The sequence below is a fragment of the Fomitopsis serialis genome (assembly GCF_022376445.1).
Source record: "Fomitopsis serialis strain Sig1Antser10 chromosome Unknown B0H18scaffold_8, whole genome shotgun sequence".
Lineage (NCBI taxonomy): Eukaryota > Fungi > Basidiomycota > Agaricomycetes > Polyporales > Fomitopsidaceae > Fomitopsis > Fomitopsis serialis.
In genome coordinates, this window is record NW_025954968.1 from 129,641 (window position 1) to 151,157 (window position 21,517).

The 21,517-nt window shown below is 55.9% G+C and overlaps 7 protein-coding genes across 7 annotated transcripts; 3 read left to right on the forward strand and 4 right to left on the reverse strand.

Annotated features, from left to right (window-relative positions):
- Positions 1–468: 468 nt before the first annotated feature.
- Positions 469–5,149, forward strand: B0H18DRAFT_983044 (DNA polymerase family B-domain-containing protein). The gene is made up of 24 exons (XM_048044588.1): positions 469–601; positions 717–826; positions 877–948; positions 995–1,068; positions 1,120–1,230; positions 1,280–1,415; positions 1,488–1,579; positions 1,628–1,725; positions 1,781–1,941; positions 1,993–2,235; positions 2,287–2,552; positions 2,604–2,790; positions 2,844–3,050; positions 3,103–3,371; positions 3,428–3,551; positions 3,609–3,772; positions 3,824–3,918; positions 3,969–4,054; positions 4,106–4,222; positions 4,277–4,426; positions 4,485–4,613; positions 4,663–4,718; positions 4,770–4,850; positions 4,905–5,149. Exons 1-24 carry the CDS (start codon positions 543–545, stop codon positions 5,016–5,018), a joined length of 3,201 nt encoding a protein of 1,066 aa, XP_047897757.1. The 5' UTR covers positions 469–542; the 3' UTR covers positions 5,019–5,149.
- B0H18DRAFT_983049 (apoptosis antagonizing transcription factor-domain-containing protein) lies at positions 5,150–7,238 on the reverse strand. Its single transcript, XM_048044589.1, has 7 exons — positions 7,043–7,238; positions 6,943–6,993; positions 6,795–6,888; positions 6,317–6,731; positions 6,183–6,257; positions 6,015–6,122; positions 5,150–5,964 (listed from the first exon to the last, which is right to left on the reverse strand). The coding sequence occupies exons 1-7, from the start codon at positions 7,047–7,049 to the stop codon at positions 5,269–5,271; spliced, it is 1,446 nt and encodes a 481-aa protein (XP_047897758.1). The 5' UTR covers positions 7,050–7,238; the 3' UTR covers positions 5,150–5,268.
- On the forward strand, positions 7,239–10,834 carry B0H18DRAFT_983051 (uncharacterized protein). The gene is made up of 4 exons (XM_048044590.1): positions 7,239–7,386; positions 7,663–9,803; positions 9,855–10,237; positions 10,273–10,834. Exons 1-4 carry the CDS (start codon positions 7,362–7,364, stop codon positions 10,544–10,546), a joined length of 2,823 nt encoding a protein of 940 aa, XP_047897759.1. The 5' UTR covers positions 7,239–7,361; the 3' UTR covers positions 10,547–10,834.
- A 54-nt stretch (positions 10,835–10,888) lies between these two features.
- On the forward strand, positions 10,889–13,200 carry B0H18DRAFT_1092886 (uncharacterized protein; the record flags this gene model as incomplete). The annotated part of the gene is made up of 11 exons (XM_048032331.1): positions 10,889–11,309; positions 11,391–11,458; positions 11,509–11,776; positions 11,832–12,012; positions 12,033–12,077; positions 12,131–12,264; positions 12,314–12,452; positions 12,506–12,732; positions 12,756–12,803; positions 12,861–13,013; positions 13,072–13,200. Exons 1-11 carry the CDS (start codon positions 11,040–11,042, stop codon positions 13,198–13,200), a joined length of 1,662 nt encoding a protein of 553 aa, XP_047897760.1. The 5' UTR covers positions 10,889–11,039.
- A 436-nt stretch (positions 13,201–13,636) lies between these two features.
- B0H18DRAFT_641446 (uncharacterized protein) lies at positions 13,637–15,446 on the reverse strand. Its single transcript, XM_048038912.1, has 4 exons — positions 15,327–15,446; positions 14,365–15,265; positions 13,846–14,305; positions 13,637–13,786 (listed from the first exon to the last, which is right to left on the reverse strand). Exons 2-3 carry the CDS (start codon positions 15,062–15,064, stop codon positions 13,881–13,883), a joined length of 1,125 nt encoding a protein of 374 aa, XP_047897761.1. The 5' UTR covers positions 15,065–15,265; positions 15,327–15,446; the 3' UTR covers positions 13,637–13,786; positions 13,846–13,880.
- A 75-nt stretch (positions 15,447–15,521) lies between these two features.
- Positions 15,522–17,384, reverse strand: B0H18DRAFT_983056 (uncharacterized protein). The gene is made up of 5 exons (XM_048044591.1): positions 17,186–17,384; positions 16,956–17,126; positions 16,763–16,929; positions 16,435–16,704; positions 15,522–16,408 (listed from the first exon to the last, which is right to left on the reverse strand). The coding sequence occupies exons 1-5, from the start codon at positions 17,375–17,377 to the stop codon at positions 15,760–15,762; spliced, it is 1,449 nt and encodes a 482-aa protein (XP_047897762.1). The 5' UTR covers positions 17,378–17,384; the 3' UTR covers positions 15,522–15,759.
- Positions 17,385–17,488: 104 nt separating this feature from the next.
- Positions 17,489–20,969, reverse strand: B0H18DRAFT_1208064 (uncharacterized protein). Its single transcript, XM_048036251.1, has 7 exons — positions 20,516–20,969; positions 19,808–20,225; positions 19,040–19,781; positions 18,453–18,986; positions 17,995–18,403; positions 17,913–17,940; positions 17,489–17,855 (listed from the first exon to the last, which is right to left on the reverse strand). Exons 1-7 carry the CDS (start codon positions 20,813–20,815, stop codon positions 17,689–17,691), a joined length of 2,598 nt encoding a protein of 865 aa, XP_047897763.1. The 5' UTR covers positions 20,816–20,969; the 3' UTR covers positions 17,489–17,688.
- Positions 20,970–21,517: the final 548 nt, after the last annotated feature.

A 21,517-nucleotide genomic window follows, 5' to 3' on the forward strand; every position in this document is an offset into this window, starting at 1 on the left:
TTCTGTTCAGTTTATAGTCACAAGTTCTATTGTCATTGATGTCAATGAAAATTTAAACACACCAATTCTCCTCGCACTCCACATTGAACATCCCGGAGAGTGCGAGCAAATCATCTCGGAAGTTCCTACGCATAGAGATGTAGATTTGTACACACAGACCACCAGTCGTCTTGCCCATCTTCCGACATTCAAGTTTAATGACTCCCTTACTATACATTTCTATTGCCAAGTACTGTGTCACATCGCGTGTCCAACATGTTGCAAGGCTGCAGTATCTGCTCATACTCGTATTACCGCACATGACCATGTTCATCGACGGAAAGCCAACTCGGAAGAAAGCTCTGAGCAAGTCACATCGGTTCTCGGACGCAAGTTGCGCGCGACGATGACCCCGTGACCGCGTCTGATCTGTGCCACAGGGCAAACAAGGCCAAGCGCGTCACCGCGTGTGTAACAAGGCGCTCGAGACGCGTCTCTCGTCACAGTCCCTACATCGTCGCGTCGCGTTCACCCTCGTTGCCCCTTACTGATTAAGGATCAACATGGCGACCATTTCTGGGACAGTATCTGTCTCAACCAAAGAAAACATTCCACTAACGCGGTGAGCGGCGAGCGACATTCACGTTCTTTACCATTCGGACCATGCTAATGGTCACTACTCCAGGACCGCTCAGAGACGTTCAGTGATTCTCATGGCGCGCATTCACAACCTTTAGCGAAGAGAAGAAAGTAGCAGGAGACTCCTTCCAAGGCTCACAGCCTACGAACCAGCCTTCCTTCGCGGATGTGCTTGAACGCCTCAAGGAAGATGCCGGTGAAGCTAAGGGTGTGTGGACCCCCGTCACGTCGGTCTCAACCTTATAATCTCCTCTCTAGACGTCGAAGGCGGTGCCGACTGCTGGCCTCGCCCCAAGATTGGTCATATCAATGAGCAAAGGGATGCTATTAGTACGTGTACCACGTCCCTTCGGTTCTACACTGAAACTTTGCGAAGTATTCCAACAAATCGATGTCGAGGACTGTTACGATGGAGGAGGGGTGGGATTCCGGATCTTTGGTGTCACAGAGGTTAGTTGATCTTTGACATAAGTCACGCATCCGCTGAAGTATATTCCCCAGGCGGGCCACAGTGTGATGGCGTACATCACCGACTTCTTCCCTTACTTCTACGTTGCGGCACCGCGTGGATTCACAGAAAGTGATACGTGGGCCTTTGCAGAGTACCTGAACGTAAGTTACTTGACTTTGCTTCCCAAGATGCCATGCTCAGTCTCTTCAGAATGCTGGCAACGGCGGAGTCAAGGGTTGTGAGCTCATCAAGAGGCGAAGCCTTTGGGGGTACAGGGGCGATGACTGGATCATATTTATCAAGATCACCTTTTTGAACCGCGCAGCTTGCCAAGAATTCGAGATGAGTTTCTTCATATAACACGACTTCTCCCAGGAACTGATATCTGCATCGGAATGTCCACGCATCTTCGAACGAGGCGAATGTAGCTTCCGCGACCTCTTCAAGGACCAAGTCGCCACGTTTGAGAGCAACATTCAATTCACCCTGAGGTTTATGATCGACGCCAAGGTATTTCATGGTGGGACTTTGAGCTGATCAATACTCACATTATTACAGTTGGTCGGCATGAATTGGATTGAGGTTCCTGCTGGTTCCTATAAATTGATGCCCGAGAACAAGAAGAAGTCACATTGTCAGATAGAACTCACTGTTCGGTGAGCTATTATAAGGCGGAGAATCAGTGAAGATTCGCATTGAATTTGAACACAGGTGGGACCGGTTCATATCGCATACGCCAGAGGGGCAGTGGTCGAAGATTGCACCACTGCGTATACTGAGCTTCGATATAGAGTGTGCCGGTCGGAAAGGTATTTTCCCTGAGGCGAACATCGATCCTGTCATCCAGATCGCGAGTATGGTCACTCGCCAAGGTACGCAACGCGCATCATCAAAATGTCCAATCGGTATTCAACCTGTTATAGGCGAGAGCAAGCCCTTCATTCGCAATGTGTTCACCCTCAACACTTGCGCGCACATCGTGGGCTCGCAGGTCCTCAGTTTCGATGACGAGGCCGAGCTTCTCAATGCATGGCAGCAATTTGTGGAGGAGGTCGACCCGGACGTTGTTATCGGGTACAACATCGCCAACTTCGATTTGCCGTACCTGCTTGACCGTGCCAAGACCATCAAGGCGGACAAGTTCGCTTACCTGGGCCGTATGAAAAGCGAGCAAACTCCTTCAGGAAATCCGTGTACATACTAATCTTTCTTACCAGATGCCAAGGCCCAGACGAAGGAGACGCATTTCTCGTCGAAGGCGTTCGGCCAGCGTGACTCGAAGGACACTGCGCTTGACGGCCGGCTCCAGGTCGATGTCCTGCAGTACATGCAACGTGAGCACAAGTTGCGTAGCTATACGCTGAATTCCGTCTGTGCGCAATTCCTGGGGGAACAGAAGGAGGATGTGCATCACTCAGTCATTACGGAATTGCAAAACGGGACCTCAGAGTCGAGGAGAAGGCTGGCGGTCTACTGTTTGAAAGTGAGTACAACTTTACACAAGACGGCGTGCACGATCTCATTGGCACAACAGGACGCGTATCTGCCCCAGCGACTGGTGGATAAGCTCATGTGCTTCATCAACTACACTGAGATGGCCCGTGTAACCGGCGTCCCGTTCAACTACTTGCTCTCCCGTGGACAATCGATCAAGGTGCTGTCCCAGCTTTACCGAAAGGCCAACGATGATGGTTATATCATCCCATCGTTGAAAGGAGAGGGTAGGTTGACACTGAGCTATTACTCGGTACTCCCGTTAACTGATCGGCTACAGGTTCGGATGAGCAATATGAGGGCGCCACCGTTATTGAGCCCAAGAAAGGTTACTACGATGTGCCTATCGCAACGCTAGATTTCAGTTCTCTGTACCCATCAATCATGATGGCGCACAATCTCTGCTACACGACACTCATTGACAAGAAGACCATCGACCGCCTTGATCTTGCCAAGGATGTAGACTACATCCAGACACCGAACAATGGTAACATTTCCCGTCGCTCTCAGCGCACACATGCACTGATTCAATGGAATAGATTTCTTCGTCACGTCCACTAAGCGGAAAGGCCTCCTTCCCACTATTCTGGAGGACCTCATCGGGGCACGTAAACGGGCCAAGGCCGATCTGAAGAAGGAGACGGATCCATTCAAGCGTGCTGTGCTGGACGGTCGTCAACTTGCCTTGAAGATCAGTGCCAACTCCGTGTATGGTTTCACGGGCGCAACTATCGGCAAATTGCCTTGTCTACCTATATCTTCTAGCGTCACTGCGTATGGCCGACAGATGATTGAGAAGACCAAGCAGGTTGGTCTAGCTTACACCTCGATTGTTACTCAGCTTATCATGACCCGTGATTTCAGGAAGTGGAGGCCGAATACTGCATTGCCAACGGCCACACGCACGATGCCGAGGTCATCTATGGTGATACTGATTCGGTCATGGTGAAATTCGGACCGACAGACCTACCCTCTGTCATGGCTCTAGGTGAGGCTCTCTCATCCTCCGCCGAACTGTGGTCTGACCAGAAGTCGTCTGATGCAGGAAGCCAGGCCGCGGACTATGTCACGGCGAAATTCATCAAGCCGATTAAGCTAGAGTTCGAGAAGGTCTACTTCCCGTATCTGCTCATCAGCAAGAAGCGCTATGCGGGTTTGTACTGGACAAGGCCGGAGAAGTACGACAAGATGGACACGAAGGGTATCGAGGTACGTCTTGAGGATGAAGGGCATCGGTAGCCTATTCACCACCCAGATCAGACTGTCAGACGAGACAACTGTCGACTCGTGTCTACCGTCATTGAGACGTGTCTTCACAAAATGCTCATCGACAGAGATGTCAAAGGGGCAGAAGAGTGAGTCCTAACGATGCAGATCGTAGTACCGTTCTGACCATTTTGTGTAGCTATACCAAACAGATCATCTCAGATCTCTTGCAGAACAAAGTCGACATGTCGCAGCTTGTGATCACGAAGGCCCTCGCAAAAGCTGGTAGGTTGAGTAGACTACGTATCCGCGAAAAGACACTGATGTAGTGCGCAGACTATGCCGGCAAGCAAGCGCACGTAGAATTGGCGGAGCGGATGAAACAGCGTGATGCAGGTTCCGCACCTGCTCTTGGTGACCGTGTAGCATATGTCATCATCAAAGGCGTGAAGGGTACGTCGCTGTGCGATTCAAGCCACATGTACTGTTCTTGAACATCTCGATTAGGCGCTGCCGCGTACGAGAAGTCCGAGGATCCTATCTACGTCCTCGAGAACAACATACCGATAGACACGAAGTACTATCTCGAGAACCAGCTCTCCAATCCTCTCATGAGGATTTTTGAGCCTATCCTCGGCGAGAAGGCTTCATCCCTATGTGAGTCGCATCTCGATCCAGTACTATACCGTCTGACTGTGAGCCGGATTTCGTTAAGTGTCTGGTGATCACACGAGGACAATCCAGATAGCCACGCCCAGCGTCGGCGGTTTGATGAAGTTCGCAGTGAAAACTGCGACCTGCATGGGCTGTAAGACACCTCTGCGGCCTAACAACAGTATGAAGAGTACGTCTTTGGACTGCCATCCATCGCTATCCAACTGACGCTTGCCCAGATGGTGCCGTGTGCAACAACTGCCGACCAAGATTGGGTGATCTCTTCCAGAAGCAGGTGCGGAATGCCGTTTGTGTCGTCGAGAGCCAGCACTGAGCAGGTTACCAGGTGACCGCAACTTCTGAGATGCAAGTACGCTTCTCCCGTCTGTGGACACAATGTCAACGGTGCCAGGGCTCCCTGCATATGGTCCGTGCACTCCGATCATCCCACGCGTACTCTGCTAACGACTGATATTTTCAGGATGTTCTGTGCAGTAGCAGGGATTGTCCCATCTTCTACATGAGGAAGAAGGCGCAGAAAGATGTCGAGGATGCTAATACCCAGCTCGAACGCTTTGACCAGGAACTCTGGTAGGCGGCGAGTCTGTATCCGGAATCATGCGTTGTATCTTTATTGTCGCGAGCATGGGACTTATGTTTACCTCAGCACTTGCATAATGTGTATTCTAGCGTATGTTGAATCCGCTGCTGTAGCTCACATGGACGTAGTGGGACAATCCAGTGCTCTGAAGTTGTGATCGAGACGCGAGGCCTAACGCAGCGAGTCACGCGAGCACACTACGTTGAACAGAGAAGAATGGGGAGAAGACGCCAGCCATACATGTCTACCCTGCCCCAAGCAAGCTACTGAATAGCCCATCTATCTGCTCTTCGTGCCAGCCACCATGAGTGACGGGTACGGGTACCATGAAGTTCTGCAGTTTTGCGTGTGCTTCATATCGCAGCTTCCTGCCCTTGCTCGCCTTCGTATCGACCTTGAGCTTTTTCTTCGCCTTTCTCTCGCGCTGCTGCGCCATCCAGTCTTGCTCCCCAACATCACCCGTGCGTGATTTGATGACATCGCGGAGAAGCTGCTGGTAGAAGTCCAGGTCGTCGAAGACTTCTGCGTCTTCCTTCTCTTCGTCATCGCCAGCATCTGCTCCACGAGGCTCATCTCGATGATCAGCAGATCCAAGGCGCTTCACGTTGCTCCTGCGCGTCTGCGTCCGTACGAGCAGCTTGTTCCCATCCGTGCGCAGGATGTCGTCGATCATGCCTACCACACCGAGCTTGCTCCTGTCGTCTTTGTTGAAGGCCGTCTTGTTCCCGAGGAGCACGCTGGGCGCAACCGCTTGCACCTTCGCCGACCACTTCGCGAGCGTGTGAATGAGGTGCGAGTGGTAGCTCGCCTCGAGCGCTGACGCAGCCGCGGACAGGTCACGGAGGTGGTCTGGGTAGTCATACGATGGGTCTTGTTCCAAGTCCACTCTTCGTCGCTTGCGCGGGGGAGGCTCAATTGATTCGTTGTCCCTGAGAAGACCCTGCACGAGGATTAGCGAGGTCTAGAGCACGACTTGCGATATCGCAGTACCTCCTGCAGTGAGAAGAGGTCTTCGGTAAGTGCGGCTGCTTCGCCGAACATGCCTTGCAATGCTTCACGAGCAGAGCCGTGCTCGGCGAGATGGCTGAGATATGTGCCCTGTCAAGTAAGCGTAATAAGGGCATGCATGCGCAGCAAGGCATATTATCGCAGACGTACTGTCGGCAATCGATTCGCTGCAGTCACCACCTTCTGCATCTGTATCCGTGCGTCAAGCAGGGCGTCCCACAGTGCCTGTGAATTGACCGCTCGCGATGAAGCTGACGCCTGCAGGATTTAATAGAATGACGTACGATCTGGCGGGACACGGCCTTGCCCTTTTGCCGGTCCTCTTCTCGAGTCTTGCGCAGGTTGGACGCAAGGTCCGCATTGAGTTCTGGGTCGTTCGCAGGCTCGCTACTGGCCTCAATGGCCCGTGTGACACCTGTGAGGTCAGAAGGTGAGCGACGGAGAGCGGGGGATGCTTCCTCGCCGCTCTCTTCACGAGCCGAATCCTCCTGCTCTTCGTCTTCGCTGTCTTCGTCTGCGGCGTGTTCGTCTGCAGCGTCGGAGTAATCGTCTTCCTCCGACGGACTGGGCACCGACCCACCCACTTCGTCGTCGTCGCTGTCCTCGTCTGACTCTTGCAATAATTGCTTGCGGGTCGTGCGCACGCCGTCATATTTTTGATCAGTGACGCTGTCGTGCAGTTTACGTATTGCAGACGGCCTTGTTAGTCGCACAATTGGGCAGATTTAGCACGAATCAACAGATAGACGCATGTATGCTCACGCGACATCGATGTAGTGTTCTCTGGCCGCAGAGCTATCAATGGCAGGCTGTTCCTCTGAGTCCACGCCTGCCTGCACGTCTTCCGGGTCGAGGTCTGATGATCAAATGCCGGTGAGCGATACCCACGTATAGGAGGTTCCGTACCTACCTGCGGGTGCGGGTTCCGAGAGCTGGGCAAGCTGCTGGGCGAGCGTGAGGCCTGCAGAGGGGCTGTGAGCGGAGCGGATACAAAAAGTCGGAAGACTGACGCGACATATTTCGACAGCGACTGGAGGGTGACCGCTGCAGCGTCGGGCTCTTGCCTCTTTGACGGAGAGCGAGGCGTCGAAATGGTCTAGAGGGAAGATGAGATTGATGCGATGGGGCGAGGCGGGTGCGAGGCAGGGGAGCGCGTGCGGGGCGGAAGGAAAGTTGAGACGGATCGTTGGCGGATCGAGTTTCGGTTGCGCAGGCGCCTCTCCCGCCGGAGCATTTTGCGCTTCACCCTCATCTCGCGTACCCGCCCCGGGCACCCCGCAGCCAACCTGGACGCCTTTCTGCAAACCAAATGCTTTGTACTGGCAGAAAATGGCAAAAAAGAACATTGTCTCCAGTACGTATCGTCCCCACCGCTCTTCACAGGCACCACATGTCCTTCTGGCCTCGTTGCACTCTTCCCCCTTCCCGCACGGCTCGCGCTGCTCTCGATCGCAAATGCACTGGGCCTACTTCCACGGCTCGTCCTGATTGCACCTGCAATCGATAGTTTGCCTTGCAGCTTCCTGTGACGGCTCGTGTGCACCCCTCTTCACCGCGCATGTACCGTCAGCCCTTCTATACTTATGCCCACAGCTGCGCATGAAGAGCGGGTGCTGATCCTGTTCCGTAGATCCTCCAAAACCGCAAGCTTTTCCAATGCCGGCTTCTCATTCCGTTATCGTAGGCGTCGCTACCGGGGCCAGCCCACTCTCGCTGGAGGACGACGAGGACGACATATGTCCCGTCTGCGAGAGCGAGTGCACATGCCAGAACAGGTCAAGACCTTCGCAGACAAGCAACAACAACGCAGTCGCAGTTTCAGCTCACTCTACCTCTACTTTCAACGGCTCTACGACGGCCTCGCCGGGGAATCCGAGCGGCTTGCAGTCCCTCAAGATCAAGCTCACACTCCCTCCGAACCTGAAGCACCGCCCTCATCATGCCCAGGGCCCCTCTGTCGCCGGTGTGAACCCGTCTCGAAACCACGTCGCGTCTTCATCATCCACAGCGACCGAACAGTTACCGCATCCTATTCCCACAGGCATCAGCGCCCACCATTTAGCGCGCGGCGTCGTCGACCCATCCGCTCCAAAGCGCAGAGGCCGCCCCCCAAAGGCCCTCGTTGCTGCACGGGAAGCAGCAAAAGCAGCGTTAGCCGTTCAGAATGCGTCCGGCGGTGCGTATTCGTACGACCCGCCGAGCGCGTCCGCCGGACGAAGCGCCTCGACGCAGGCTTATACTGGGAAGGGCAAGCATCCTGCCAAATATATGCCCGCCAAGAAGCCTTCTGCCGCTGTCAAGAAGGCGCCAAAACAGAGGGGCAAAACTACGACCGACCGCAGACTCGCATCCACCTTCGTCAAGGGCTTGCCGAGGCCGGTCTCGTCAGCCGAGTACAGCGACGGTCACTCGACCAGGTTCCCGACGTTCGTCTCCGCGGCGTCCAGCTCGTCGCCCAGTAGCTCGTCGGAGTCATCTGACTCGGAGTCTTCGCTGTCTTCTCTTGATTCTGACATTGAAGAAGAGACGCGTCTCATTGTACAAGGGGAGGCGAGTAGGACCCAGGCACGGAAGGCCTCCGGTTCTGACAGCGCTCACGCGCATAAGAGGTGGGAGATACGCCCTCGCCAAAGAAGCGTGGGTTTAGGCCATGATGACGCAGACGTAGAGAGCGATGACAGCAGCGAGGGAGGGAGTGAGGGGGAGGACACTGACGATGAAGGTGCCGAGGAGGATGCCGATGCCGATACGGAAGGAGGCGGACTCGAGGACGTGGACTTAGACGACGACGACGAAACGAGCAGCAGGATCGGCATAACATTCAGTGACGGAAGGGGCGCTGGCTGGAGTGACGACGAGGAGTCTTCCTTCGACGCCGACTTGTTCTTCACGAACCTGGATGGCTCGTCCGACTCAGATTCCTCGCCGGAACCCCCGAGCCACGATCCGTTCGCCGCGGCATCGGAATACGATTACTCGGGCTCGTTGACCGCCGACGAGGAGGATGCGCTACTGCTGATGGATCTTGACCCGTCGATGCAACTCCGGCGTGGTCATGGGGAATTCGAGTTCGGCTTAGAGCTGGGAGAACTGTCCTTCGGCTGGGACGGCCAGGTGTTCTTCACGAGTACCACGCCCCAGCACACACGCGACTTCGGCTTCCAGCTCCAAGACGACGTCGAGATGCGCGAAGAGACGGAGGACGAGACACAGGGCACCGTGTCAACTGATGACGAATCGTCGACCATGGACGAGGTGATGTTGGATGAAAGCGATGGTGAGACGACGGAAGACGAGCTTATCGGTCCTGATGGTCTGCCGAATTCGCGCGCTATGATGCTTTTCCGCTGGCCTACGACTGTCTCCACGGTTGACCCCCAGTCTACCGTCAGCTCGTCTGCGAGTCCAGCACCACAGGTGCCTCCAAATGCGTCGGAGAGTCTGCGCATCGCTCTGGCGTCATACGCTGGCCAGCAGGGATCTCCTGCCCCCACACCCGCCGACATACTCGCCGGCAGAGTAACTGTGGAGGAGATGGAAGAGATGGAGATGGAGAGATCCTACGCTGGGGCGCAGACTCCCGCCAAGAATCGAGCGGGTGGTGCTCCTACCATGGGGGAATTTTTGTCGACCGGCCCAAGCACCCAGGCGTCAGCGGTCATCGACGGCAAAGGCCCCTTCATCCCCAGTCCGTTCCCGAGATCGAAGATGACCCGCAAGCGCCGCCGTTCAGCGACGATGACCGACTCGAACGACGTCGCCTCTACTGTTGTACGTTCTCCCTCACAGAGCTTTCTGCACGTTTTGCTCAACAGTGTACAGGGCGAGACTCCTTCCGGGTCCATCCTATCGGCCAGTCAATCATCCGAGGAGGCTGTGCCAGACACCCAGCTCGAGACATCCGAAATGTCGTCCGCCGAAGTCATTGATCTCGACGACGTCCTTGATGCCTCGTTCCTCGACTCCGATCCCATTGGTCAAGAGCATGCGACGCAATCCTGCGGCGAGGCTACTTCGATGATGAGTCCTTCGACGGGTGCGCTCCTTAGTAGGTGGGACCGCATCCCTATGGCCACGTTCCGAAGGACTCGAGAGATAAACAAGGTGGATGGTTCCGCCTCCGACACTGGTCTGAGCGTTTTCGGTGGGATGGGCTCCATCAATGCTCTGCTCACCCCAACCAAGCCAACCGACAAGAAGTCCACGTCTGCCCGCAAACGCGGAAAAGCGAAGGGGCGAGCTCTCTCGGCTCGCCCTTCGACCCTGCAGTTCGCGACGGCGACCGAACGCCGACGTCTACGAGCCCGCAGCACGGCTTCAGGCCGCCAAAGAAAGAGTTGCGGAGAGAGAAGGCGATGATGAAGCGGAAGATGATGAGCAAGCCGCTCCCGCCTCGTCACCAAGCTCAATTCCGCCAACATCACCATCATCCGAACTCCAAGTCGCGCGCATCCGGTTCGATGCAGCGCATGAACAGTTTCGCTGGTTCTTCGTCACCCTCCTTCAACCTGTGAATTATCCCAGGCATCAAATTTGTATTAATCGGCGCGACAGGCCCCTTGCGGCCTATGCGTCCAATTGTCCATAGCTGTAATCTTGCACGGTCGTTCGTTTCTCATCGGTAGTGTTGTCGTTCGTTTCCGTCGTCTTTTCATCTTGTCCATCCAACGCATTCGCTCCCATCAATGCCCCCCTCTCTCATTCTATGTCTCGTATCCAAGACTCTTGGTTCCAATGCTGTATGTACCTGCACCGAAGTGTCCCGGCCAATGAATGAAATGCAATGTGATTTTCATGTGGAATTCATGGTGAGTGCGAGCGTATGGGCGCCTGCACGCTCCTCGGTTCGCGTGACGCACCAGCCACTGCGGCGGCCCAGTCGACGTTGTTCTCCCCGACATCTGCGCCCAAGCTCAGAACAGGTTTCTTCACCTTCTTGCATAGTTGGTCTCTTTCTGTCTCTGTATCTCGTTCTGACGACAACCACCACTCTTTCGGAGCTACAGTATGGACGGCTTTGAGGATGAGAACCCTTTCGAGACAGAGCCCGAGCGCAACCATTCCGACACGTCCTCGTCCTCCAGAGTGGCGGTATCGGAACCCCCTTCACCGCTTCCGAATCCGTCTCTGCCTCTGAGCTCCCCGCCACTGTCGCCGTCTTCGAGGCGACCGACATTCCCGTCGCAAGGCTCGCACCGACAACCGCAGACGTACAAGAGCGACTTCTGCTGTGCGCGGGACCAGTGGTTACACTCTGGCGAGGATGTGGAGATATTGGTCAGTGGCGTCCCTCTCTTCAAGACGCTATGGTCCCTCTATCGCGCTTGTGAAGCTGAAGTGCGGGTTGTCGTGTTGTAGGTCGTGGACGCAGTGAAGACATCCGTCAATTCAAACTCGCCGTACATCGCCTACGTCATTCGCGCGGGGTACGCGTATTCATATACACCACTAGTGGTCTAAACTCACGTTGAGAACAGGACGCCTCTGCCCATCACAGATACTCTGAGTTCGAGTCACTGAGGCTGAACCTCGTGAAGCTATACCCGACGCTCATCATACCTCCAATACCGTCAAAGCAGACTATAGGAGACTATGCAATCAAGCAAGCAAAGGCGAAGGAGGATGCCGCTATGATCGCTCGGCGGAAGCGTATGCTGCAGACCTTCCTCAACCGCATCACTCGGCACCCTATTCTGTCGAACGAGCACATCTTCCACCGATTCCTGGACGGCGAGGTTTCATGGGTGCGTATACCTGTCTAATATTCCCTTCGCCGAATTGACCTGAGTACGTTCGTAGTCCGAGGTTCTACATTCTCCGCCTTTGTCGCTACTCCCGAAGAATATCTTGAAAGCACCGTCCCACAACCCTACAGACCAGAGCGCTTCCCCTGCCTACGCAGCTCTACCCAACCCGTCAGCGGCGCACCCTTTGCGAAGGCCGACCAACGATTCCTGGACTCTGAGGTATTCACGAACAAGTTCGCTGCACATCTCGGAGGGCCCATGGAGAAGGTTACACGACGAACAATGAAGCGGTGGTCGGGTACGTATGCGGCATCTCTATGGCCTTACGAATCGCTCAATGTGTCTGCGAAGACTACGCCCAGGATCACTCAGATCTCGGAGCTACACTCAACGGTTTCAGCTTGAATGAGAGCGGTCAGCTTTCCACCGCCGTCGAGAAGACCGGCCAGGCTATCGATGCTACTTACATGTCCACAACGAAATTGGTTAGTACCGCCGCCAGTCTCTCGGAAACGTGCTCATGGTCAGAGACAGCTACAAGAGTTTGAGCAAGATTGGGCAGAGCCCCTGCACGAATACAGCCAGTTCGCAGACATCATCAAGAAGCTGCTCGTCTACCGGCATCAGAAGCACGTACAGTATGAGATGACTCAGGACCAGCTCGAAGCCAAGCGTGAGCAGCTCGAGGAGCTGAGAAGAGCGAGCGCGAGGCGCGGCGGCTGGAAGAGGCTTTGAGCCAGGGGCGTGTAAGTAGCCTGAGTTCATCGCGCGTGGGCAAGCCAGGTGCGGACGACGAGAATGGCACAGAAGAGGGGACGACGGATGAGCACGACGCTGCAGACGCGCCGCAACCGGAGCCGTCAGTGTATCTTCCGCCACATCCGGGACCAAGTCCCGTCAGGAGGCGGGCGCCCGGGATGGGATTCCTCAATGCCCTCAGCTATACCTGCATGGTATGATGGATGTAGATCCCGAGACTGCGAGGCGGAACAACATCAGCAAGACCAGGGAGACCATCTCGCAGGTATGTCGTATTGGCAACGATTCGCAGGAAATGGTCATCTCATGTACATCTGTACAGCTCGAGGACGCTCTGCATCTGGTGGCGCAGGACCTAAAGTACTCGAGCTCAACAATTCAGGCAGACCTAGACCGCTTCCAGCGGCAGAAGGTGGCTGACATGAGGGAAATGGCGATCAGCATGGCCAGAAGCCACCGGGACTGGTGCAGGAAGGTATGTGACCATGATAATCATCGTCTCCACACTCCTCAGCTCATTGGGCGAACCTCAGAACCTTGCAGCATGGGAAGAGGCTAAAGCCGAAATCGCGAAGATACCTGACCACCCAAACCGGACCCCGGACGACGAGGCTCACAAGACGGCCAGAAGAGATTCGACTACTACCATTAACGGCCGATGAAGACCGCCAGAATGGGCTCCCTAGCACGTCTCGCTGTGGGCGTATGTCGTAGCGGACATGCTGTTGGTTGTACGTAGCCTAGCTGCATGCGTTTTAGTATTAGTATTTGCTCTCTTTATTGGACTGGATTATTGACTGGTGCTTCGGATAGTTGTGCGTGAATGTTTCCTCCTGCAGCGTACCTCCCTCGTGCCCGACATTGGTGCTAGATGTGTCGTATTCCAGCTAGGTCCAATCGTTGGCCCGCACAGAAGTGCGCATAGGAGCGGGGTTATTGGCGATCCGGACACTGTGCCGCTCGACCTGGGCGCCTAGCAAGGTCGCGGTGTGCTCATGGTATGCTGGTCGTGTATCATAAAGACCGGCGTGTGTGATCGGTGTTCGTGACTCGTCATCAATCCATCTGAAGGCCGCGAGCGTCGTAACATGGTACAACTTGGATAGATGCAAGGCAAGCCCATGCCATACAGTACCATGAGTCACTATCATGTAAAACACATTGTTCAACGGAGTAACTTTTCGCAGCTTGGCAAGCAGATCACCAACAACAATGCCAACTGCCTCAGCTGCTGTAATCCCAATATGCCTGAAGGAACACAAATTAGCATCCAAGGATCTGTAACTAGTATCTTATGAGATACATACATGATCCATGTTGCACAGCAGGACTATTTCCTCCATCATTTGTATGGCAGTGTCAGGTCAGGAAACTGCGACTCCTGGGCAGCACTGTGCACTCCGAGACTGGGAGTAGATGGATCCATGCTGAGTCCCTGTGCACGCTTGAACTGAAGCTGTCCCTTGGCTCTGAGGAAGTCAAGGTGCTCATACAGCACAGCTCTGGCTTCAATGAGAGGGAGGACATTGTCATCAGCACCAATGACCTCCAGAGAAGCTCTAGACAATGGTCCACTTTGGAAAAGTGTTGCTAGTTGGTTGAGATCCAGCAAACCAAGAGTTGGTGGTGTGATCCAAAGCACCACTTTTTTCATGGCAGTTGATGTGATCTGCTGCAAGATTGCCAGAATATCCATGGCTTCAGCATCAAGCTGGAGTGTCTGGAGTGACGTGCTTCTTGACAAGCCACCATGTCTGCAGAATTGACCTACATAGTGCTCTATTAGCACCTCAACTTTCATCAACAGGATTCATTGCAATCATTACCTGCAACAGCCTGTTCATTAACCTTATGCCAGTGCTCATCATGTGTCATGAACCAGAGATTGAGGTAATGCAGGCTTGCACCACAGTATTGGATATACTGGACAACATTCAATGCAGCAATAGCATCATTGATGGCATTGACAGTCAGGGTGTGGACATGGGGAGGGGAGTTGCAGTGTCTGAGGGCTGCAAGTATGTACGAGAAGGAACCATCCAGGTCAAGGCTATGGAGACTGTGGGGCATCTGCCAGTTGGCAGGGACTTCATGAGGATAGAATGCATCATGGTACAGCACTTCTTCATCCACATATTTGAAAACCTCGAGTGTCTGAGCTGCTGATACGAAGTTGAGTGCTGAATAGTCCGAGGGATGAGTCCGAGTCAGGTTCGAGATGGATAAACACTGTATGTGCTTGCAAAGATCTCGAATGATGTTCTGCGACTGCTGGTCCTGCCAACATAGGTCGGACAGTGAAAGGCTCCGAAGAGCTACGAGTAGGTGAGGTTGGATGCCGGGTAGTGCATCGTCGAGCCAATGATGCGGGGTGTGCACAGGCTGCGAGAGGTAGTCGTCATAAATCTCCACATGGCGCACGTACGGGAGTACTGGGGGCAATGCGTTCAGGGAGCGACCAGTGTCCCAGCCATGACGACTGAGAAAGAAGGTGCGGAATTGATGCATGCGCACGCTGGAACCCATGATCGACAGACCATGGCGCAGGTTGCGAGCGCGCTGTTGTCGTCATGTAGGTGGTCGATGACGATGTCGCATAGCTCGGGATAGAGTCGAGGAGATGGAGACGTCGCAGACATGATGCTGGTGTACTGCAGCTGGCGTCGACTCATGAGTCGCTCGACAGTGGGCCTCAGTAGCCTTGGCAGTGGGATGCGGCGGCAAATGCTGGCGAATGCTTAGAGTTAGTCTCCCCAAGCAAAATGAACATTTCATTCAAACTTCGTACCTTGATATGCGGATGTTTGCGTCCTACTTCAGCTCCAGAGTCACCGGCTGACCGGTTACTTGCGAAACGTTGGGTTCGAGTTGGTTGAAAGACACGGCGCGCTGCAGGCGCTGAAGCTGAAGGCCGCGCGAATTCGAATCAGTGAAAATGCTAAATCTACTTCAAGTTGGCTTGACGCCAACGCGCCACACTCAATTTCCTGAACGAAGTGTATCATGCCATTCATTCGCTAAAGTACAGTATGAAAGGGAACCGCCGGAGCCCAGCGTACATATCTAAGTCGTCTCAATGCGTGTAATAAGAGTGTGGATGTAAAGTATGTTTACATATGTTCCAGATGAGCCGTAACGAAGCCGAATCGACTGTGCTAACCCGCCACGGCAGACGCACGTAAGGTCGAAACCCATAATGTCCCTGGCGAACCATACTATGACTAGACCGGGACCTCCACCGGCTTGCCCACCTCCGGCAGACTGACGGCGTCGAGCGAAGCTCCCTCGGCGTCCTGGACGAGGATGTTGGCCTGAGGCATCGAGGAGGCGGGACTAACAGGCTCCGTCGTGGAGTCCGCAATAGACGAAGTGTCCGAGCCATGGTAAGGAGGCTCTTGCGGGACGCGCACAGGGCTGGACGTCGAAGAGATGCTCGACCTTGGACTGAAGAAGCCGCCTAGCTTACGCGTAACCGGTGGTACACTAGGCGTCGACGAGGGCGCAGGCGCAGGAGAATTCACAGGTGTCTCGGGCGTCGACCAGAGCTTGAAGCCCCAGCGTGACGCAGCACCCTGTTGGCTCGTGGCAGGGGTGGAATTAGGCTTTGTCGCAGCGCGGATGGTGGACCGGGCCGTCTGCTCGCCCACGCTATTCTCAGCAATGAACGTGCGAAGTGCCCGCACGCAGCTCTCGGAGGCCTCTCGTGCCTCCTGAACCTCGCGCAGCTCGTGCTTGGTCTCGTCCAATTGCTCCTTGACCTTCTCGAGCTCCTTGCGCAAGGTATCCGTCTGAAGGTTATCGAGCGACGGGACATCAGGCAGCTGCGAGGAGCCCCAGCCAAACATCCCCGACCTCCTCTTGGACTGTCCCCTGTGAGCGGAGGGCTGCGGATGGACTGCGAGGGATCAGGAGAGGTGAAACCCGGCGAGGTCGGCCACTGGCCATTGTCACCAGACGTGGGGGCGCTCGCGAAGCCGGGATCAGAGAGGGACACAATCCGACGGTGGCCTGCGCGTGCGGGGCTGCCAGTCAGAGGGGTGAAGGACGCACGCTTCGACGTCGGCGGGCCGTTCATCGGCGTGGAGCCCGGCTGCGAAAGGTCGACGGAGAGGTTGCCTATCTGGCTCCTGCGCCTGCTCTCGGTCTGTAACCGCATCAAGGCGCGTCTGTGCAACTCGCGTGTAAGTCATAGCAAATGGATTGTTATGTCGGAACCGCTCGCACCTGCTCTCCTCGACCTTCTGGCGGAGCATGGCAATAGCTTCTTCATCCTCCTGGTGCTTATCCCGCGCCGCGGAGAGCTGAGCCTCCGTGCGCAGACACTTATCCGCTACGCTCTCTAGCGCGTCCTTCACGTTCTCCTCCCTGAACTTCGTTTCCGCAAGCTCGTTCTTCAGACGTCGCGCTCTCTGGTGACATCCTCCAGGCTCATCCGAAGTTGGGTCACGATGGACGCGAGGACGTTGGTGTCCAAGGACTGTGGCCGCGCGCCCCGGGTCTCCACTCGCGCAGGCGAGTTAGGCAGGGACTCGCTCTCGAGTTCGCGTTCAAGTGCGAGAGAGAGGTCGATAGAATGTGGCCGGTCGGACTTGGGAGAATGCCATCGTGATATTCATGTTCGAAGGAGTCGTCGGTATTGGACATAACCAGTGCGGGAGACATGATGGTTGAAGTCGAAGACAACCACGTAGAAGTGCTAGGTTGGCGTAGCCGCCTCGGAGGAGCAGCAGTGCCAGCACTGGATGGTGGCAGTGGTGGATGAGGCAAGCGCAGTGAGCGAGGGGAGCAACGGCCGTGCAAAGTCGCGGTTGGACAGCCCGCGTGCGGCGCGTGCCACATATGTCAGAAATTACCAAATCGGAACGCAGCCGTTTGCGACGCGACGCGTCGCGTCGCGACAACACATCAACATGATCCCAACGTCGCTGATGGGAATATCCACTTCACATTCGAGCAACATCGACGGGCCCGCAGAGCAGTCTAATATCTGCGCTGCAGGGCCCCCATATATATTCGTACATCCGCGTGTGTTCTTTCCAATTGTCTATATACATACACGTACAGAGCGAGGGGTTTCAACTTCCAGTCCAATTTTCCGTTCGTTGCTGACGGTCATAGATCAACCATGATCCTGACATTGTAACTCACCATCACTGGTGTGTAAGAGGATCAACGCAAATCACGCCGTCGCGTTCGCTCCAAGGGTAGCCCCATAGGTGCAGCCATTCGCGCACACCGGCAGCAAGTCGAACTCGCGAGGTGCCACGAGCCGGGTCCTGTGTGCCAGTGTGCTTCTCTTCGCCGACGACAAGGAACACTGTTAAAGCATATGTCAGAAGACTGACAGCGCACGCGAAACTGTAATGACGCCTACCCAATCCATAGAAGTGCTCATGTTCAACCTGAGCAGCACCGTGAGCTTCGCCGAAATGAAGACTAGGGTCCAGATGACGTACTGCAAGCAGGAACTCCTCCAAGACCTCCGTAGCCTCCGCAGAGTGCAGGCCGTGCAGATCCAACATCGCCTCCGTCCGCTCCTCCGGCGTGAGCTTCTTCTCGCCGCCGACGTTCTGGCTCGCGATTCCGAGACACACTCCGAGACCCGCACCACAGATCCTGCCCCGAGCAGTCCGGTCCCCATAGTCGTCGGACCAGCTAGCTTCCCGCGAACGCACAGCCTGCTCGGCGAGGTGCGCTCGCTCCCGGACGAGCTTACCCGCCGCCTCCACCATCTCGGCACTCATCTTAGCGTTGAGGTCGTGACCTTCACGACTGAATCGCTTTGCAGCACCTCCGTCGCCGCGCCGCCATGCATCGGCGGCACGCGAGAGGCAAGCGTTACGAGCAGCGCCAAGACGCAACGCCCTATCCTATGTCAGCCTCACGAACACACATGCAATAGGACTTCACCAACCTCGATCGATAACTCATGTAGAGCTCATTCACGGACTCGCCCGTTGGTAGCGTGGGCAAGAGAGTCGGGGGACGTAATTTGATGCGAGGCGACGGCTTCGGTGCGATAATAGCCGCATTATGGTGAAGTGGCTCAGCCGCCGCGCCCATAGCTTCTCTGCGGGCGGCAAGCAGGGCAGGGTCCTTGGGTGACTGGACGACAGATGCAACAGGGGCTGCTGGCGGGACAGGCTTCTTGACAGCCGCTGCGAACCTCGTTCGCCCAGGATCGTGGTAGGCGCTATTGTCGCGGCCATAACGATACCCTCCGCGACCGTTGCCTGGGTTGGCGACATGGTTGAGCGTGGGGAATTCGTCGGGAGACGCGCTCCTTGCACGCTCGGGGTGCTCCGCATTGATGTCCGTCCGCGCCATGGCGTGATTGAGGCCCGACACGTCAATCTCATTTGGTAAGTGGTGTAAGAATTCGCAGTTCTCTCCCTTCGCACATGTGCCGCGCAGCCAGAATCTGCAGAGTGCACGCTCTAGGTCGTGACTGCCATACTCGTTCAGTATCTCAATCGTTGCAGTTGCGACGAGCGAACACACCTGAAACGACAATCCGCACGCAAGCACTCACCGGCCAGGAAGTATCTGCAGACTCTGTTGCCACCCGGCACTGCGCGTCCGTTCACGAACCGCTGGCCATTGCGCACGCCAAGCGCGCCGGGGCTGCCCAATCCGCCCCTTCCACCGCGTACCATGCCATTTCCGTCCCTGCTCACCATCATGACCCTGTTCCCCATACTCTGTATCCTCGGCGGGCCGCTCGTCTGCGCCGGCGAGTTTAGCGAGCGATCCACCAGCCATGTCATCGCGCGCTCAAAGTCATATCCGTTCTGGGCCAACGCCTCCTCGAGCTCAGACGGCGCGAGCGTCGCGCCGAAAACCGAGCTGAGCACGTCGAATGGCGTCATCCCGTCCGTGAGCATCGCTGCCGCCTCCGGGTCGATGTCCTCGTCGCCCTGCGACGGCACATTGAACGACTGGTCCGTCCCGGCACTGGTGATGTAGCGCGGGTCCTCGGGCGACAGGGACATGGGCGAGTTGGACCACTGCGAGTCGAGCTCTGAGCCGACGGGGTGGAACGAGCGCCGCGGGTTGGCCTGCGCGAACGGGTCGAAGGGGTCCTCCTCATCGCTGTGCTCGCCAGGGCGCATAGACGAGCGGAGGATGAGCTCGGCGTGAGCGCGCGCGGGAGCAGTGCGCTGTCGGGAGTGAGAGGCGCCGCGATGGCTAGTTTGGAAGTCGGACGGCTCGGGTTGTGCGCCCAGAGGTCCGGCGAGGGCGTCTCAGCCCGAAGCTGCGATAGACAACCCGGGTTGGACGACGCGGCGGAAAGTGGGCGCTGGATGGGCTTGAACTCGTTCGCCTTGGCGTTCAAGGAACGCGGCGACCCGATTGGGGACGCGGGGAGACTGGACGTGAACTGTGCGTGCGTGATCAAAGGAGATATGCTGGGAGATTCGCTGCGCGCCGTCATATAGGACGATGATTGCTGCAGGGCACCTAACGGTGATGTCAACGGCGTGTGAGGTCTCTTGAATATCATGGCGAGAGGAGAGCTCGGTGCGGAATTGGGAGTCTCCGGACGAGGCACGAGACGAGCCGAGTGGGTCGATGCCCGCGAAGAGGGGCGCGAGATGGGCCGACGCGTAGGAGTGAGGAAGAGGAACGGGACATTGTCCACATCATCTCTGTGTTTGTGCAGAAGATCCAAGACGTGTTGCTCGAGCTGTCGAAGTCATGCATCAGTATGGCTTTTGTGAGGGCATATGTGTGAGGGAGGGTTAATAAAGAGGACCCGGTCATGCTCCTTATGAGTGGCCACGGCCGGCGAACCCATCGAGAGTAAGCCGGACGGCCGACCCACGTCGATCGCAGCCCCCGGGCTAGAAGCTCATTGCAAGGGCCCTGGCTCTCTCGATCGCGGTAGGGCCTCTCACGTAAGAGAAGGCCAAATGTATACAGTGCGACACCAGGCCGGGTGCTGGCAGCGACGCGCGCAGAAGACATGTCGCTCACCTCTTCCTCATCTATCCGACCGAACGTGCCCTTCAACAACGCCTTCAACTCGTCTTCACGCTCATTGGTGAGGAGCATGACGACCTTGCCCACGAGGGAAGAATTGATACGGGGGTCATCTCCGTCGGGGTCGCCTTCGAAAGTGTCTAAGGACGACTTGTGTTGACGCGCGATCGCTGAGAGCTGCGCGCGAGTGTGGGGGAACTTGGGCGGCGCGGAGAGGTCCTGCCCGGTGAGTGAGTGAGCTTCAGAAAGGTTGCTAGAGGGCAAGGGGATGGATATTGTAGGGGTGGCGAGCATTGTGGAGGTAGAAGGGGAAGACAGTCCCCCGCATCACGACGGTTGGTGAACAAGGAACGTGCAGCTCAATATGGCATTCATACTGTACTCATCGACTCTCCGTCCAATCACGCAACCGCAGTCGCTCGAATATGGTTCGCTTCACTCCTAGCCCTCGATTTGTTACCAGGAACTGAGAGGCCACTGTTCTCCTTATTTTGCCTTTCATCGCGACACGCGCGACTCAGACTCAGTCGCTGTGAGTCTGACGGGCGTTGAGGACGGTCAACGCGGCCGCTCTGGGCCGCGGACGCAAATGCCACGTGGGTACTGCCTCCCTCGCGGCAGTACTTTTAGTTGTTATTTATCTATCGCGTCCGATTCAACAATACGAAGAAGTTGAGATTGGGTATATGCATGAGCTCATCGTCCCTCTATGCTGCCAATAGAGCTATGTGCTGGTGGAGAAACATGGTGCAACTCTGCACGAAGAACTTGCTATTGCCGACCAATTGCTGACCAATAATCAATAAACAATGATGCAGCAACTTGAACGTATCACTGCCAGAACGAAGTCAGGCCCGCGTGACGTTCACTAGCATTCGCTTGCCCCGAGTCGAAGGACAACAACACAAAGGCCATGCAACCATGCACACAACGCGTGTGTGAAGTCGGCGATCCTGTCCTGAGCTTGATATAGAATCGGGAGGGGTGAAGCCAGGA